Genomic DNA, 16,962 nt, shown 5'->3' with positions numbered 1-16,962 from the left:
TCTCAGTAAATATGAATTCATTTAAAAAAATCTATCTACAAATGCCTCCCAATTTGCTGCAAGTTTCCAACATTTTCTGTTTTTATTTCATATTCCCAATATTGGGATTGTTTTTATTAATTTTAATAGAACACTTGTTTGATGTTGCCAGAAACAGTGATGATTAACTGCCTGTTAAACTTCCTGTAAGGCTGCTTGGAATGTATTGTTACATTAAAGGCATTATATTAATGTTATTTTCTTCAGTTTGCCAACTCTCTCTCTTCCCCTCACCCAGCCCCCCCCAAGTAGATCTCAATTCTGGGTGGTTCCCAGGGAGGTGTACTGAGGCAAACATGGACCCCTTCTTGAAGATCATCAGCTCTTTGAAAGGTGCACTTTGGTTTTCCTGAAACAGCGAACTGTCCACCAGTCATGTCCAAGGTAGTAGGAGTACATGCTGAGGAATTTACTGAAGCTTGGTGCAGCCACTACGGAGGTTCTGTGGAGAGGGACCACATTCAAGAGGCCTACTGCCACTGGACACAGAGGGACTGATTGCTGATTTAATAAGCTGCCAAGTTAGATCTTATTGAATTATTGTGGTTGCACCCTCATTGGCCAGCAGCCAAACCATAGCCAGTTAAAAACTAAGATAATAGGTTCTTCTATTTTCCCCCAGTCCATTCTGCAATCAAAACAGAGGTAACCACAGCACATATAGGGAAATGATTTGATGGAAATATGTTGCAATAATACTTGCTACAGTTTTCAGTACAAAACAATCTTTTTATTAAGAAACCTACACAGTACTTAGCATGCATTATAAACGGAAGTTCCTCAGACATTTTACCACACAGCTCCTCCTTGGATCTCCAAACAGTGGGGAAAACTTTTTACAAGTACAGTCGAAAGGGGCACAGTGAAAATTGGCGCAGCCACGGCTAAAGCTCTGTGGTGAAAACCATAGTCTAAGCTCCTGCCATTACAGGACACTGAGGTAATGGGTCCCTCAGGGAAGGAGATGAATACAAAACTGCGAGAAAGATTAGGATCACGATGAAGCAATTCATCAGTTGATTAAGAAGTTTTTTTTGTGAAGACTGACCTTCTATCATGGAATGAGCGATACAAGGAAAAGACTGTTCACCTGAATAAGAAGTTTGTTGCTTTACTCTGGGCAAGCTCAACGTGAGACTGAATTCTTGGCAAGGCTTTTGCAGGAAGCTACACCATTAACTACAGAATGTCATGACATGCTTGTTTGACCACTCAGATGGACTAATATCAAAAGCCAGGATACGGATTAGAACATTTATTTGTGCTCAATTCTGGAATGCTCAGAATTAGGAAAAATATTTTCACTCAGGATGATAAAGATCTACCATAGCTTCCTGGGGAGATGGCGAATAACATGGTACTTGTAGAGACCTCCAGCTTTAAAATCATTTTGTTCCTCCTTGTTGGCAGAAAGTAGATCCTTGTGCTTGTGAAATAGTCACTGTCCTGTGGCGTGTTGCTGGGATGCAATTTGTGGTCTGCTTGGATGCCAAGTGTTCCATTCATCAGACCCACACATTTCCCCTCACACAGCTTCTCTTGGCTTTTTCTCTTCAGGCGAATCCTCATCCATTTCCTTCAGTACAACACTCTCTTTCTCCCTGGGAGATTTGCCATTTCGTCCCTACAAAACGAACAAAGGGTCAGAAGAAGTTAAGGAGATTTTTTTTTAAATCAGGCAGATTCTTGACTAACATGTCTGTCCATGGCCTTGTGTACCACCAAAATTAAACCACCAGCAAATTGAAGGAACATCATCTCATATTTCATCTTGGCTGTCTCCAACTAGACTGGTATCAATATCAAATTCTCCAATTTCTATTTACACCCCTCTCCCAAACTCTCGCCTTCCCTCACCCCTCTGTCTTTCTTTCTTCAGCTCCCCACCCCTTCTCCTATCAGAGACCTATCCTTCTTTAGCCCTTTCTCCCTATCACTTGTCCACTTCTTTCTCTTCCACCTTCCCACCTGTATCCACCTATTATTTGTTGGTCTGTGCTCCTTCCCCTTCCCCCTCCCCCTGGCCCCCCGCCCCCTTTCTTCCACCCGGATCTTTTTAATTCAGTCATCTACCTGATTTTTGACACTCCTGAAGAAGGGCTTAGGCCCGAAACATTGGTTACTCTTTACTTCCTATAGAGATTGTGTGACCCGTTGAGTTTCTCCTGCACTTTTGTGTACTGCACTAGACCTCAGCATGTTCAAGTTTTCTTGTTGATCTCAGCACCTGTCCGCAAACACCGACAGGGAGTAAACGTTATTTATAATTGGTCAGTTCGTTTTGAAAGAAACTTGGTATTCTCACATAAAAGTAATTACCTAATGTTAGTTGACACACTGTTTTGTACATGATCAATGTGCATCTTGAATGGAATAGTGGCCAGGGGGAAAATTTATGCCTGCATTTTGCAGATATGGGGCCAGGTTAGAGGAGAAATCAAAAGTTCAATGTGCAAGTTCTTAGGGAGAAGAAAGAGGATAGGTACACTCCTTGGAATGGGCTGAAATGACGAAGGTTGATGGGAGTAGGAAAGCTATGCGGATGGTGTAGAGGCTGGATACATGTATCCTAGGGGGAATGTTTGAAATAAAATAATCAGATAACAATAATAGCTAACAATGAGAAGCTGGTGGGACTCAACAGGTCAGACAGCACCCATGGAGAGAAATGCTCAGTTAATGTCTTGGGGCAGGATGAGTTTTTGAGGCCATAGAACAGTACAGCACAGAAACGAGCCCTTGGACCCTTTTAGTCTGTGACGAACTATTTTTCTGCCTCATCCCATGACCCGCACCATATTCCACCATACCCTTCCCATCCATGTAGCTAACAAATTTCTTAAATGTCAAAAATTGAGCCTGCAGTTTCCAATTCAGTTGCCAATTTGTTCCACACTCCCACCATTCTCTGTGTGAAGACATTTCCCCTAATGTTCCCTTTGAATTTCTCCCCTTTCACCCATAACCCATGCCCTCTAGTTTTTATCTCTCCTAACCTCAGTGGAAAAACCCTGCATGCATTTACTTTATCAATACCCATCATTATTTTGTATACCTCTATCAAATCTCCCTTCATTCTTCTGTGCTCCAGGGAATAAAGTTCTAACATTTAAACTTTCCCTGTAACTCAGTTCTTCAAGTCGTGGAAACATTCTCATAAATCTCCTCTGCAATTTTTCAATCTTATTGCCATCCTTCCTATAGTTAGGTGACCAAAACTGCACACAATACTCCAAATTTGGCCTCACTGATGTCTTATATAATCTTTCACCATTCTTCCTCCCCTTGTTTGCTGCTGTCCCCTCCCTCCCTTCTCCACCTATCACCTCCTGTCTTTATGACAATATCTCCCCTGCCCTTACTCTTTTGCTTGGATGCCTGTTGATGTTTTTCCATACCTTGATGAAGGGCTCAACCTGAAATGTCGGCTATGTATTTTTACCTTTGCTATATAAAATACACTGTTTTATCTGCTGTTTCTCCAGCATTTTGTGTTTTTACTTCAACGTTACATCCCAACTCCTATTGATTAATGAAGCTCAATGTGCCAAAACCTCTCTTTACAACCCTATTGACCAGTGATTGCCACTTTCAAGGAATTATGTATTTGTATATCCAGATACCCCTGTCCTACCACACTTCTCAATGCTCCACCATTTACAGTTTGTTCTTCCAAAGTGCACACCTCACACTTGCATAAATTTCCATCTGCCATTTTGCAACCCATTTTTCCAGCTGGTCCAGATCCCTCTACCAGCTTTGAAAACCTTCCTCACTGTCCACTGCTCCTTCAATCTGTGTGTCATCTACAAACCTGCTGATCCTATTTAATCATATGATCATGATTCTAGATCATTGATATAGATGATAAACAACAATGGACCCAGCATTGATCCTTGAGGCCCACCACTAGTCACAGGCCTCCAGCCAGAGAGGCAATCATCCACAAACACTCTCTGGCTTCTCCTGTAAAACTAATGTCTAATCCAATTTACAACCTCACCATGAACACCAAGCAATGGAACCTTCCTGACTTAACCTTCCATTGCAGGACCTTGTCAAAGGTCTAATTAAGGTCCATGTAGACAACGTTCTCGGTCTTCCCTTCATTAACTTTTTTGGCAATGTCCACAAAAATCTCCAAGCTTGATGAAGACTAAATTGAAAATTGGAGGCTGTAAGCATCAAAATTTTGCGGGGGAGAGGGGGGTGGGTGGGTGGAGGAGCAAGGGAGAGGTCCAGACATGATCATCTACTGGATAAATTAAGATATGTGGTGGAGAGACAGGGGTGGAGACCTGGTTATGGGGAGGGGTGGTTGTGGGTGAAGGATTGAGAGGAAACTGAAAGCGGAAGCAGATAAAGGACAGATGAAAACAGTCATTCCATCTCTCTCATCTTCATTTATCTAGTCTCCTGTCATCTCTTGTCCCTCCCTCACCCTGCAAACTCCTGTCCATTTATGGATGCAATACACCCTCACCTTGAAAAAGGGTCCCAACCTAAAATTTGAAACAACCATTTCTCCTTGTGGATGCTGCCTCGCCCATCGAGTCCTACCTCATTGTTTACTCAGTATTCCAGCCTCTGCAGATTTGTGTTCATCAGAACTCTCAAACCCTGCAGCATAGAAGGAGGTAAGTCAGCCCTCTGTCTCTCTTCCCTGCTGCTTGCTTCACATATTTACCTATTCTTCCTTTTGAACCATGGGATGATCTCCATCTCAATCACTTAACATTTATCCCCAAGAGAAAAAAAATCTTGCATTTCTACAGTTGGGTTTAAGTCCTCAGGATATCCCACAATATTTCACAACTGATGAAGTACTGTTTGGGCACTGTGTAGTATCAGGAATAAGATTGAGGCAGATGCTCGGTTTTTGTGGCATTAATTGAAGTAGAATTGTAGACTCATCTTCAAGTATTATTGTAGGTCCTTAATGAAGGAAAATAGAGGAATATTCAAATACATCCTCCCTCAGTGCTCCATTGAAGTATTTTCCAGATTGCATGTTCAAATCTCCAGCGCTAGGACATAATCTGGCAGTACGGTCATGCAGCAGTTAGTCCTGCTGCCTCACAACTCCTGCGGCCAGATTCAAACCTGACCTTCAGAGCCTTCAGTGTAGTTTCCTTCCTGTCTCTGCATGGATTTCCCAGGAAGCTCCGGCTTTCTCCTAATCATACAACTCTGCTGAAGAAGTCTCCGCCCAGAAAGTAGTTACCGCAAATTTCTCAAGGTTTGGATAGGCAGAAGGAGAATAAAAGGAGATTTGATAGGCATGTGGGAGAGGATAGGTTGCAAGTAGAATACATGGAAACACCCCACAAAAGATGTAAGGGTCTACCAGCTTTTTCTAAGCAGTCACCAAGCCTTGACCTTTGAGAAAATAAAGTCACCATCACAATTGGACACATTCATAATAATGAAGACATGGGAGACTTCAGACGCTGGATACTAGAGCAGCTAACAATTTGCTGGAGAAACTCAGTGGGTTGAGCAGCATCAATGGGAGAAAAAGAATGGTCATCATTTTGGACTCAGTGATGAAAAGTTCCAACCCAAAACCTTGGCCTTTCTCTTTTCTCCCATTGATGCTGTTCAACCCTCTGAGTTCCTCCAGCATCTGTGGTTCAAATGGTGTCAACAATAGCAAGGTAATCAACACTGCATTAACCCCACATTTACAGGAAGGATGACAAGAATCCAAAAATCCAGCCCACTTGAGACTCCAGACTTTTTGCAAACCCTCAAACATTTTAAATTTAGTGGCTGTTTGTGTCTGGGCATGCGTGCTGCACAGCAGTGACAAGCGACCCAGTGTAAATACAAGTAATCTTAACACAAAGAAATTCATTTACCGGGGGATATACTGCATTTTTTTTTTAAATACAATTTTCATTTTTAAACAGAATTTCAAGCTTTACATGCTTTTTTTTGTAGCGAAGAAAATTCTGTTTGACATTTTTGTCAAGTGTTGACTATTTTTTTTTAAAAACTGCTAGCTTCAATAAATGAAGCATGCTGTACTTGCTATTAAATAGATGATCAAAATGTATCTGCTCACCTCTTCTTTATTCCTTCTTAAATTTGAATTTTTAAAAGTACTGCCCGAGAATCGGGATAATCCAAAAATCCGGACCGACGAGCAGTCCGGATGTTAGGACTTCTACTTTAATAGACTGTAAACTGCTCTGAGAAGTTATGAAGAATAACTCCATGTCTTTCTTCCTTTGTCCCCATTTCACACACCTTTAAGTCCCTGTCTGCAAACTTTTGGAACATATTTGCATAGATTTTCTTGTTCCTCTCATGGTGCTCCTTCATCCTCTTCTCGCACAGGACCATCTGAGTCTTTGCAGCCTTGTTTTCAGGGTTGACCTGAAGTACCTTCTGGAAGTCCGTCTTCGCCAGATCAAACTCATTAATGCAGAGTCTTGCCTCTCCACGTCTGTACAGTGCTTTCTCATTCATGCCGTCAAACTCTAATGCCTACACGTACATAGAAATGATGGTACAGTTTTAAACCCTGCTGTATACTTGTAGTGCTTTATTATCACTGAGGTTATGAGCTGATTGCATCTCAGGGAGATCAGACACTCGCCATCTAGGATTGTGGGGAATGTTGAAATAGGCTTGTGGGGCTGAATGATCTGCACCAATCTTACGTCCTATACAAAGCAGCCCCAACGCATTTTTGTTTTTCTTCATTAGCACAGAACTAAACTGGTGGAACTTCCCATCCATTAGGTACCAATGAAGTATTCAAGAAGAGAAACCATTGCAACTTTCTGAAGGCTAATTAGGAGTACACAATCACTACCAGTCATGTTAATTTTGAGATACAGCATAATAACAGGCCTTTCGGCCCTCAAGCCCACACCACCCCAATACACACACGTGACCCAGTAACCCACCAACCCCATATGTCTTTAGAAGGTGAGAGAAAATGAAACCACCTGCAGGAAACCCACGCAGACATGACGGGAATCTGCAACTCTTTACAGAGATCGGAGGATGAGAACCTAGGTCGATGTAATAACATTTTGCTAACAATGCTATCCAAAGTTCTGAAACAAAGGGTTTTTTTCTTGTACTTTGGCTATCAATGTGACACAGTGGATAGGAGAGAGTCTCCAGACTTTGGAGCAGATTTTAAGCCCTGGATGGAATTCAATGGAATAGCATCCTAGGAATTTTTGAAAGACAGCATGTTAGGAATGTACCTTTGGACATTTTCTTCAATTTTCTTTTGGTTTCAGATTAAAATTATTCATGGTTTCTCCCTTGACCTGTCTCTTCATAATTCACACCTTCCATCCTCTAACCACGGGGTCCCCCCAATAAAAACCCTGACTCACAACTTCTATCCACGGAGGCTGTCTGACCTGCTGAGTTCCTCCAGCAATTCTTTGCCCAGGATTCTAACAGCTGACACTTTTGTTTCTTCGACTCTTCTCTCTCATTCTATATTCCTATAACCACCAGGATAAAATTCTTGCTACTGACAAGTCTAAATCCAAAACCAAAAATAGAAGGGGGTTGAACTCGCCTTGTGAAATAAGAGGCAGGGATGAAAAATCTTCACACATCAAAAAAAAAGTTGTTTGCAATCGGACAGACTGGATAAAATCCTACAGCATTTGGAGTGGATTTGAGCTATGATAGCAGATAAGTGGCATCGTGAAGAAAGCACGTCAGTGCCTCTACTTTCTCAGGAGTTTGCAGAGGTTTGGTGTGAGATCAGAAACCCTTGCAAATTTCTACAGATGTGTGGTGGAAAGTGTGCTGACCGGCTGCATCACGGTCTGATATGGGAACACCAATGCCCCCGAGTGTAAAGCCCTGCAAAAGGTAGTGGACACAGCCCAGAACAACACAGGCAAAACCCTCCCCACCATTGAGGACATCTATAGGGAATTCCGCTGTTCGAGAGCAGCAGCCACTATCAAGGATCCACACCACCCAGCACCCACTCTGTTCTCGCTGCTACAATTAGGTAAGAAGTGTAGACTCGTACCACCAGGTTCAGGAACAGCTGTTCCCCCTCCACCATCAGACTCCTCAACAACAAACTCAATCAGGGACTCATTTAAGGGGTCTTACCATCACATTTTATTGATTTTTTTCTCTCTGTATTGCACAGACAGTTTGTTTACATTTCTTTTTTTTTGCATGTGTACCTTGAGTACAGTTTTTTTGGCACTACTAATAAGTGGTAATTCTGCCTTGCCGGCGGGAGAAACAATCTCAGGGTTGTATGTAATGTCATGAATGCACACTGACATTAAATCTGAAATGTGAAATCTGATCGAAAGTAGCACTGCAAGTTGTGCAGCTAAAGAGTGCAAGACAGGAGTGCACAGCTTCCTTTTTATCAACTATGCACTGCACACAAGGGGATCTGATGTGGGAGCTCACAGAGTTATTTCAGAACCAATAGAAGTAAATTGCACTTTTTCGGAAAACACTTCTGGTACAGAATACTGTACCAAAAATCTGCCCCATCAAACCCTCCCAGCATAGGTTAGCAATCACTCTACTATCTCATCCATGGGTCATTCAGCATTGGATAGATGAAGAAAGATTCACTGTTCCATTCTTAATGGTATTAGGATCAAACATGGTTGATAAATGGACATTGTGGACTTGCAAGACACATGATTTTAAAAAAACTGGGCAAAAGCTGGGATATTTTTGACTCACTTAGGGTGAATCATCTCCAATAATTAGAAAAGATGGAACAACAGAAGGGTAACCTGTTAACAAACTGCCTATCATCATCTATCCATGGAAAATCATTACCTAGGTCCAAGGAACTCCCACGTCACACGAGCTCACCATAGGTTTAGAACATATGAAGGTGCTTCAGATGGCAACTGGATGAGTGGGATGAACATTTGACCACACAACCAATCTGCCTAAAGTCTAACCAACACACTTCGCTTATTTAAAAAAAAACACTCAATATTGGCTGTTATTTTTTTCTGGTGATGTGCCACATTCTGCAGAAATTTTTCATCAAAACTGCCCTTTTCATTCCACCTTGCAAGGATTAATAATTCGAGAATATGGTTACATTTTGAGAATTTTGCTGCTTGAACTCTGCCCATGCCAGTGTTTGTCAGCAGATAATGGGTCACCTCTTTGAAAATGCTGCAGTTTAGTGGTGGGTGAACATCATTGCAAACCAATATGGCTCATTAGGCCACCCTGCTGCATTTAGCTTATACATACATTCTCCATCTGTCAGCTTTTAAAATTATCATAATTAAAATAATAGGATGGAAAAAAGGTTTTATTTAGTTCAAATGGAGTCATAGATAGTGTGGAAATAGGCCTTCAGCCCATCAAATCCAAGCTGACTATCAACCACCCATTTACAGGAATCCAATTGAGTTGTCTGGGATTGTACTCAAGAATGAGAGGGGATCCTATAGAAACATATAAAATTATGAAAGGCATAGATAAGATAGAGGTAGGTAAGTTGTTTCCATTGGTGGTAGAACTAGGGGATGGAGCCTCAAGGCTCAGGGTAATAGATTTAGAACAGAGATGAGGAGGAACTGCTTTTCCCAGAGGGTGGTGAATCTGTGGAATTCACTGCCCATTGAAATTGCGGAGGTGACCTCAGTAAATATACTTAAGACAAGGTTAGATTTAATTTTACAAAGTAGAGGAATTAAGGGATAAGGGGAAAAGGCAGGTAGGTGGAAATGAGCCTATCATCAGATCAGCCATGATCTCATTGAATGGTGGAGCAGGCTCGATGGGCCGGATGGCCGACTCCTGCACCTATTTCTTATGTTCCACATATTTTAATTCTCCCCACAATCTGATCAACTTCCCACTTAACTATCCTTTGGGGATTATTACGTTAACCCATCAATCCCCATTTCTTTAGAATGTGGAAGGAAACTGGAGCATTCCAGGGACACCCCCAAGGTCCCAGGCAGAAGGTGCAAAGTCCATGTGAACAGCAGTCGAGGTCAGGATCAGTCCTGGGTCACTGAAACTATGAGGCAGTGGCTCCACAGGCTGAAGCACGGTGCTGCCGTAGCTTCAAGCGAAGTGGTCTGTTTCAGTCATGTAAGCCCCAGAACCTGCCTCCTGCCGTAAAAAGGCACCACCTTACCGAACATTGATTTGAGTTGCCAAATCATGTGCAGGAGCTTCCCAACACTCCTTATGCACTCCTTACCTTGTCACAGCTCTCCACTGCCTTCAGGTACTCTTCCAACTTCAGGTGGCACATTGCCACATTGAGGTGCGCTGCAAGAACAAGGGCCTTGGCACTCTGACTCTCCTCTTGAGTCATACAGTACTTTTGACTTAGCCACACCACAATCTTCTTGTACTGGATCTGAGCGGCCTTATATTTGCCATGCTGAGAGAAAGAAAAAATAATAATTTGGGAATGGGGCACAATGTAGAATTATACACAGCTGCAGGGAAACTTAAATCACTGCATGATGTCACGACCTAGAACCAATATCAACAGCAGAAGAGAATTCCAGGGGAATGTTTGCGGATTTTAGTAATTTTCAAAGTAGTTTGAATTTTTTTTTGCTTATTTCAGGAAATGACAAGGTTTTAGTTGATAGAAGTACAGCACCCTGTGTCCAAAATGCTTGGGACCAGATGATTTTTGGGTTTTTCCCAGTTTTCAGAAGAGTGGAACTAAGCAACACAGTAGCGTCCGCAGAATACCTGTATTAGAGGTTAAGCACCAACAAGCAACGCCAGACTTTTCGCATGCCGACATGACACCAGAAGTGGAAAATTCACGTGAAATAATAATGTTTCGTGATTACCAAAAGAAAAAAACTTGACCTCTGCTTACAGAAGAAGATAAATGCCTCATCAAACGCTAGAAGCTCTCCTGGGTGGCTTTTTCGAATGTTTCCTCTGGTGCCATCTCCCTCATTAACACTAGCTTTTGTCTAGGAAGTCTCGCTTTAATTTTATAAACTGACATGATTTCTTCTTCTGCTCCTAGCACTTCAATCCATCACACATTTTCACCATGTCATCCATCAACACTTTTTTCTGCAGTGTTAACTAAGTCATCTTCATCGCAATCACCTTAGTGCAGAACAATTTCAGCTATTTCACCATCGGTCAGTGAATGAACGACTGGAGCTTCATCACTGATGTTAAAAACTTCTTCATTATCCACTTCTTCCAGCTTACTGACAGACTCTGAACATATACATTTTGCATATGTAAGGAGGTCACACAACATTCTTTTTCTCACCTGACATACAGAATCCTCCAAAATCACACCATCCTCATTATCATCACTGAACATAGTTCCAAGCCACAGGTTGTGCCAGGCACGTACAACTGTGTCTTTAGACACTTTGCTCCAAGTGTTGGCAACAGCCATATACGGCATCCTTTCTGCTGAACTCCTTTTAAAACACACCACACCCAAGCCTCTGTTCACCTTCGACAGCATGTTGTTCAAGAAAGTGTTTTTATATTCGCTCTTCATTATCTATGGCTACCTATGGATATCTATGGTCACATGGCTGAATTAATGAAGTCACATTTGGGGGAAAGAACATGACATGAACATTATCTTTTCAGCTGGTGGATGAGCAGAACAGTTGTCGAGGAATAACAAAATCTTGGCAGTCGTCATCCAGTCCAACCTCCCTGCAGTGAGCAGGTACAAAATGTTTGTTAAACCAATTGGAAAACATATCCCTGGTGATCCATGCCTTTTTGTTTGCATAATAATGGACTGGTAAGAAATTCACTCCTTTAAAACAACGAGGATGCAAGTTTTTGCCTATCACAGCAAGTTTACGCTTGTGCGTGCCTGCTGCATTTACACATCCCAGCACAGTTATTCTATCCTTGACATCCTTAATTCCTGTATTTCTATTTTTCATGAACTTCTGTTCATTACTTTCAGTATAGAATTTCAACAGTTTATTCTTCTGTTTCTTCAGGTCATAGACTGTGGTCATTGCAACACCATACTCTTCTGTAAGACGTTGTGCACACACCACTGTCCAGTTCACCAACAGCTTGAATTTCTGTTCTATAGATAAACATAAACACTTCCTCTTTTTCTTCTCGCTGTCATCCATAGTAGTATCTGCAGGCCTTTTTGCCTTTTTCAACTAATCTTTGTACACCAGAGCTCTGTTGTTATCAAATTCCCACCATCAGAGCCGCACATGGGCAAGTCAGGTGCTGGATTTTTTGTCACCTTGTGACGACATAAAAAAAAAGGTTTTTGGATCTTTACGGTTTTTGGGTCTTTGGATACGGGGTACTTGACCTGTATATTTTTAACGTGACGTGGGCTTTGCTGTTATATGGGATGGACAAACTGGATGGGAGTGTCTCCCTCGCAGTGCCTACATTAACAGAATCATGAGGTTCACCAGGACATATCCTTATTTTGCACTGGCTGCTTCAGATACATGCAATTAATGAAATGTTTAATCCAATTTAAACATGATCACCCCTGCTTATTTGATTTTTCGTTATTTTCATTTGTTGAAATTTAATATTCTGTTCAATGTTTAATTGTCAGGATATCAAGAAATGTTCCCTTGGTTCATGTCCATCATCTCAACTGAAATGTTATAATTCATGCACAGCAACATCCGGTTATCCTGAATTCAAGTAACTGGCAGCCTCAAGTAATCAGCCAAAAAAAAAATTGTGGAAAATAAATACCGTAGGTAAAAAAAAAGGAAAGTTTAAAATTGGTTCCCCCCTCGCCATTAGTTTGCCAATCACACCACACAAAATTTCAATCGACCAGAAAATTCACCCTAACAATCCCCATAGGTGCTGGATACTGGCATTTTACTGTACTAATTTGTCAACATCTGTTAAAAAAAACAGCTTAGAAATTGGATTGGTTCGCCCCTGCTTTTCATTTACCAGTCAAGCAATAATGAATTTAAGCTGGAGTAGATCATATGGCTCCTTGGAAAATTAGATTGGGCTCGCTCAAAAGGGTTCACACCAGCATTTTAGCTGCATCAATTGCAATACTAAAAAGTAATAACCCAGGTTCATCTTTGCACCTTTCACCCGTCTGTTGACCAAAATTGGACTTTCCCCATCGAGAGAGCAGCTGTTGCATGACGTTGACTGCAACATCAGAGCAAGAGTGAGTACGGCAGCTACCTTGCAGTTTCTGTAACCTCCGGTGTTATCTGTGTGGAGTTTGCAAGTTTTGTGACTGTAGGTTTCCTCTGGGAGCTCCAGTTTCCTTTCAAAGCTCAACAACATGCAGGTTGGCAGGTTAATTGGTCACCCTGAGTGTTGAGGTGAAGGGTGGGAGTTGATGGGAAATGGGAGGGAGAATAAAATGGGGTTGAGGGCATGATTAGTGTAAATGGGGCTTGTTCTCAGTGGGCTGAGGTTCTGTTTCTGTGCTGTAACCCTCTATGACTAGGAATAAATCAGGAGCAAGGCCAGTGAAACTTGGCAATGTTACATGAATTGGAACTTCCTTCTGACTTTGATATATTGCCATGGTTGAGATGCCAATAAAGACATGTGGTCCGTTGGTGATGACAGCATTTACATGTTACTCGCCTTGGTGTAGAATGCTGCCAATTCTGCTTCAACCGATTAATATGGAGGATAACCTTTAGGATACGAGGAGGAGCTTCAGCCCTGTGGGATCTGGCAATGCTATCCCAGTTAGATGCTAGAAATTGAGAGTACACTGAGGAAGCTGGACATCTGCATTTTTCCTTCAATTCAACCATCACTCAGATTTCCTTAGAGATGGACCTATAGACCATGTTTCATAAATACCTTAAAGTAGGATGTTCCCTTCTCCTTGGCAATAGCTGCTTTCTCCAGCTTCTCGTGGTTATCCATTTCCCAGGATTCTTTAGCCTGTTTGATACAATTGAGCAGTCTAGTATCCACATGGTCAAAACAACTTAAATACAACAGCTACTGGACTCTTGAACATACCTCTATCGCCTACATGTGCACATTGGTTTGACAATGATAATGAGGAGGTACATCATAATTCTACCACCCATTTACCTCCCACCATTTACAGAAGCATCAGAGACCTCCAAGAAAGATGCTATAGATCAGAGTCTGTGGTAGGATGAGGTTTTCCTGAGGGGCCGAGCCTGCCATTCTAGAGAAACAATCAAACCTGTGTAGCTCAAGTGATACACCAAAGAATGTCCCAGGCAATACCAGTGGACTGTAGTACAGGATTATGTCGATACAGTCGTGGTTAAACATTTTTTTAATTTTCATTTTTGGGATCTCAGCATTTATACTATGTTTGTCAGTTGAGCAACCCTTGATCCCACAAGAAGGTGGTGGTGAACTCCACCCTGTTGTTGTTCATCTTCGCTCGCGAAGGGATGGGCCATGATGATTATTTTAAATGTTGGGGTACTGGTACAACTGAATGCAATAAGGAAGGAGGTACCCACCACCGAAAACATCTACATCGGAGACCAGCAGCATTCATCAAGGATCCACATCACCCAGCACTGTTCTCGTTACTTCCATTAAGAAAGAGGTATAGGTACCACAAGTCTCGCACCACTAGGTTCAGGAACAGCTGCTCCCCCTCCACCATCAGACTCCTCAACAACAAACTCAATCAGGGACTCATTTAAGGACTCGTACTTTTGCGCTTTATGGATATTTTTTTCTCTCTGTTTGGCACAGTCAGTTTCTTTACATTTCTTTATTTGTTTACATATCCTGTGCACAGTTTTTTTTTGCACTACAAATAAGTGGCAATTCTCCCTGGCCTGTAGGAAAAAGAATCTCAGGGTGTATGTGATGACTTGGACAACAAATCTGAACTTTGAACTTTGAGGTGTCATAGGACGCATATCTCCAGGTTCAGGGAGAGTTCCAACTCTGCAACAATCAAACACCTGAACATCAGACTCATTCAGAGACTCATATAACTCACACTTTCCTCATTATTTATGACTGAATATTTTCTGTATTTAAATAAGTTAGTTATACTTTATATAGCAAGGATTTATGACTGAATATTTTCTGTATTACAGTCAGTCAGTTATACTTTATATAGCAAGGATTTATGACTGAATATTTTCTATATGACAGTCAGTTAGTCAGTTATACTTTATATAGCAAAAATAAAGATACATAACCAACATTTCAGGCTTGAGCTTGAGTCCAAAACGTTGATTGTGTATCTTTATATTTGCTATATAAAATACATTGTTTGACCTACTGAGTTTCTCCACCATTGTGGGTTTTTTTTTTAACCATAACTAGTTAAAGATGACAATTTCCTTCCGTGAAGCAGGCAGCTTTTATTACAATGATCTGAGACTGTTACATGGTCATCACTACTGAGATTTGTTGGAGCTTTCTCCCTCACTTCCAGATTCTAAATGGTGGGGCTCGAACTCTGGATTGTTAGTCCAGATCTGAATTACCAGTACTCTATCTTAGTCAACCACCCTGTTCAGAACATCCATTGTCCTTTTTGTACTGATCGTAGACAAACTACAACCAAAAGGGCTCATGGAACATTGGCCTCCTCTTGGGATCAGAATGGCAAAAGAATGTGTTTATTGTCAACGGTTCATTGTTCTTTGAAGGTGGATTCTCATGTAGATAGGGTGGTGAAGAAGACTTTTGGTATGCTGGCCTTTATAAATCATAGCATAGCATATAGGAGCTGGGAGGTGATGTTGAGACTCTTCAAGGCATTGGTGAGGCCAAGTTTGGAATATTGTGTGCAGTTCTGGTCTCCAAATTTTAGGAAGCATATCAATAAGGTAAAGAGGGTGCAGAGGAGATTTACTAAAATGTTGCCTGGATTGCAGTATCTAGAATACAGAGAAAGATTGAGTAGACTGGGTCTTTATTCATTGGAGCGTAGAAGGTTGAGGGGGGATTTGATAAAGGTGTATAAAATTATGAGGGAACAGTTAGAGTAGATGTGAATAGACTCTTTCCCTTGAGGGTAGGTGAGATTGGAACAAGGGGTCATAAGTTAAAGGTTAGGGGGCAAAACTTTAGAAGTAACATGAGAGGAAGGTTCTTCGCTTAAAGAGGGGTGGCTGAGTGGAATGACCTTCCGAAGAGGTGGTTGCAGCAGGGTCAATTTTCTCATTTAAGAGGTGGTTGGATGAGTATGTGGATGTGAGGGGGTTGGAGGGTTATGGGCAGGGAGCTAGTGGAGTTCACTTAAATCGGTGCAGACTAGAAGGGTCAATATGGCTTGTTTCCGTACTGTAATTGTTATATGGTTATAGGAGTGTGCAGGTGCAATGAAAGTCTTGCTTGCTGCAGCTTCCTGTTACTGTACATAAAACACTACCATAATTTATAATTCAGATGCTAAGAAAAAAGATAATAAATATTTAAACAAATTTTAAAAATCAGTAAGACTTGATTGACCAATCGAGCAATATAATGTGTCATTTGGACAAACAGATCTTTGGTGGTCTTGCAGTAAAGTTAAGGTTTAGGTAATAAAGGAGGTTCAAGGGTGATAGCTATGGGAAAGAAACGGTTCGAGAATTTAGGTGCTGGGACCTTGAGGGAAGTAAGTGATTGAGAGTTGCACAAGACCTTTTTGCTCAGATCCCAGCTGGTGTATTACATTCAACTTTGAGGAAGAGGAACAAAGCAGAATGATACTTGGTTTTTAACATTAAATGTGGCAGACCAGTTCCACAGACTTGTCTGGTATTTCCCGGAACTGTGTCTTCTGGATGATCTAACTGACACAGTTAAAGTAGTAAGGGATTGGGCCATAACTGGAAAAATCAAGCTCCATAATGTTTTTGTCTGATAATGTTCCTGTGAAGCACCTTGTGATGTTCCTGCTGCAGGCTTTATGCATAAATAAATCCAGTAATAATCAGCAATAATGGATGTCCTCTCAAGCAGAACACCCCATTGATTCAGCATTCA

At 41.5% G+C, this 16,962-nt stretch overlaps 1 protein-coding gene across 2 annotated transcripts in view; it reads right to left on the bottom strand.

Moving 5' to 3' along the window:
- Positions 1-747: 747 nt before the first annotated feature.
- The window catches only part of LOC138764959 (peptidyl-prolyl cis-trans isomerase FKBP5-like), a 97,196-nt gene continuing 80,981 nt past the window's right edge, over positions 748-16,962 (bottom strand). The window contains exons 7-10 of one of the 2 annotated variants that reach the window (XM_069941470.1): positions 13,837-13,920; positions 10,241-10,426; positions 6,292-6,531; positions 748-1,663 (exon numbers count right to left, since the gene is read on the bottom strand). In XM_069941470.1, coding sequence (XP_069797571.1) covers positions 1,565-1,663; positions 6,292-6,531; positions 10,241-10,426; positions 13,837-13,920 — 609 coding nt within the window. In that variant the 3' untranslated portion in view covers positions 748-1,564. The remainder of the gene's footprint in view (positions 1,664-6,291; positions 6,532-10,240; positions 10,427-13,836; positions 13,921-16,962) is intronic. The other variant, XM_069941471.1, reaches the window with a different exon arrangement.

Source organism: Narcine bancroftii, chromosome 5 (genome assembly GCF_036971445.1).
Source record: "Narcine bancroftii isolate sNarBan1 chromosome 5, sNarBan1.hap1, whole genome shotgun sequence".
NCBI lineage: Eukaryota > Metazoa > Chordata > Chondrichthyes > Torpediniformes > Narcinidae > Narcine > Narcine bancroftii.
This window is presented reverse-complemented; position numbering and strand designations above follow the sequence as displayed.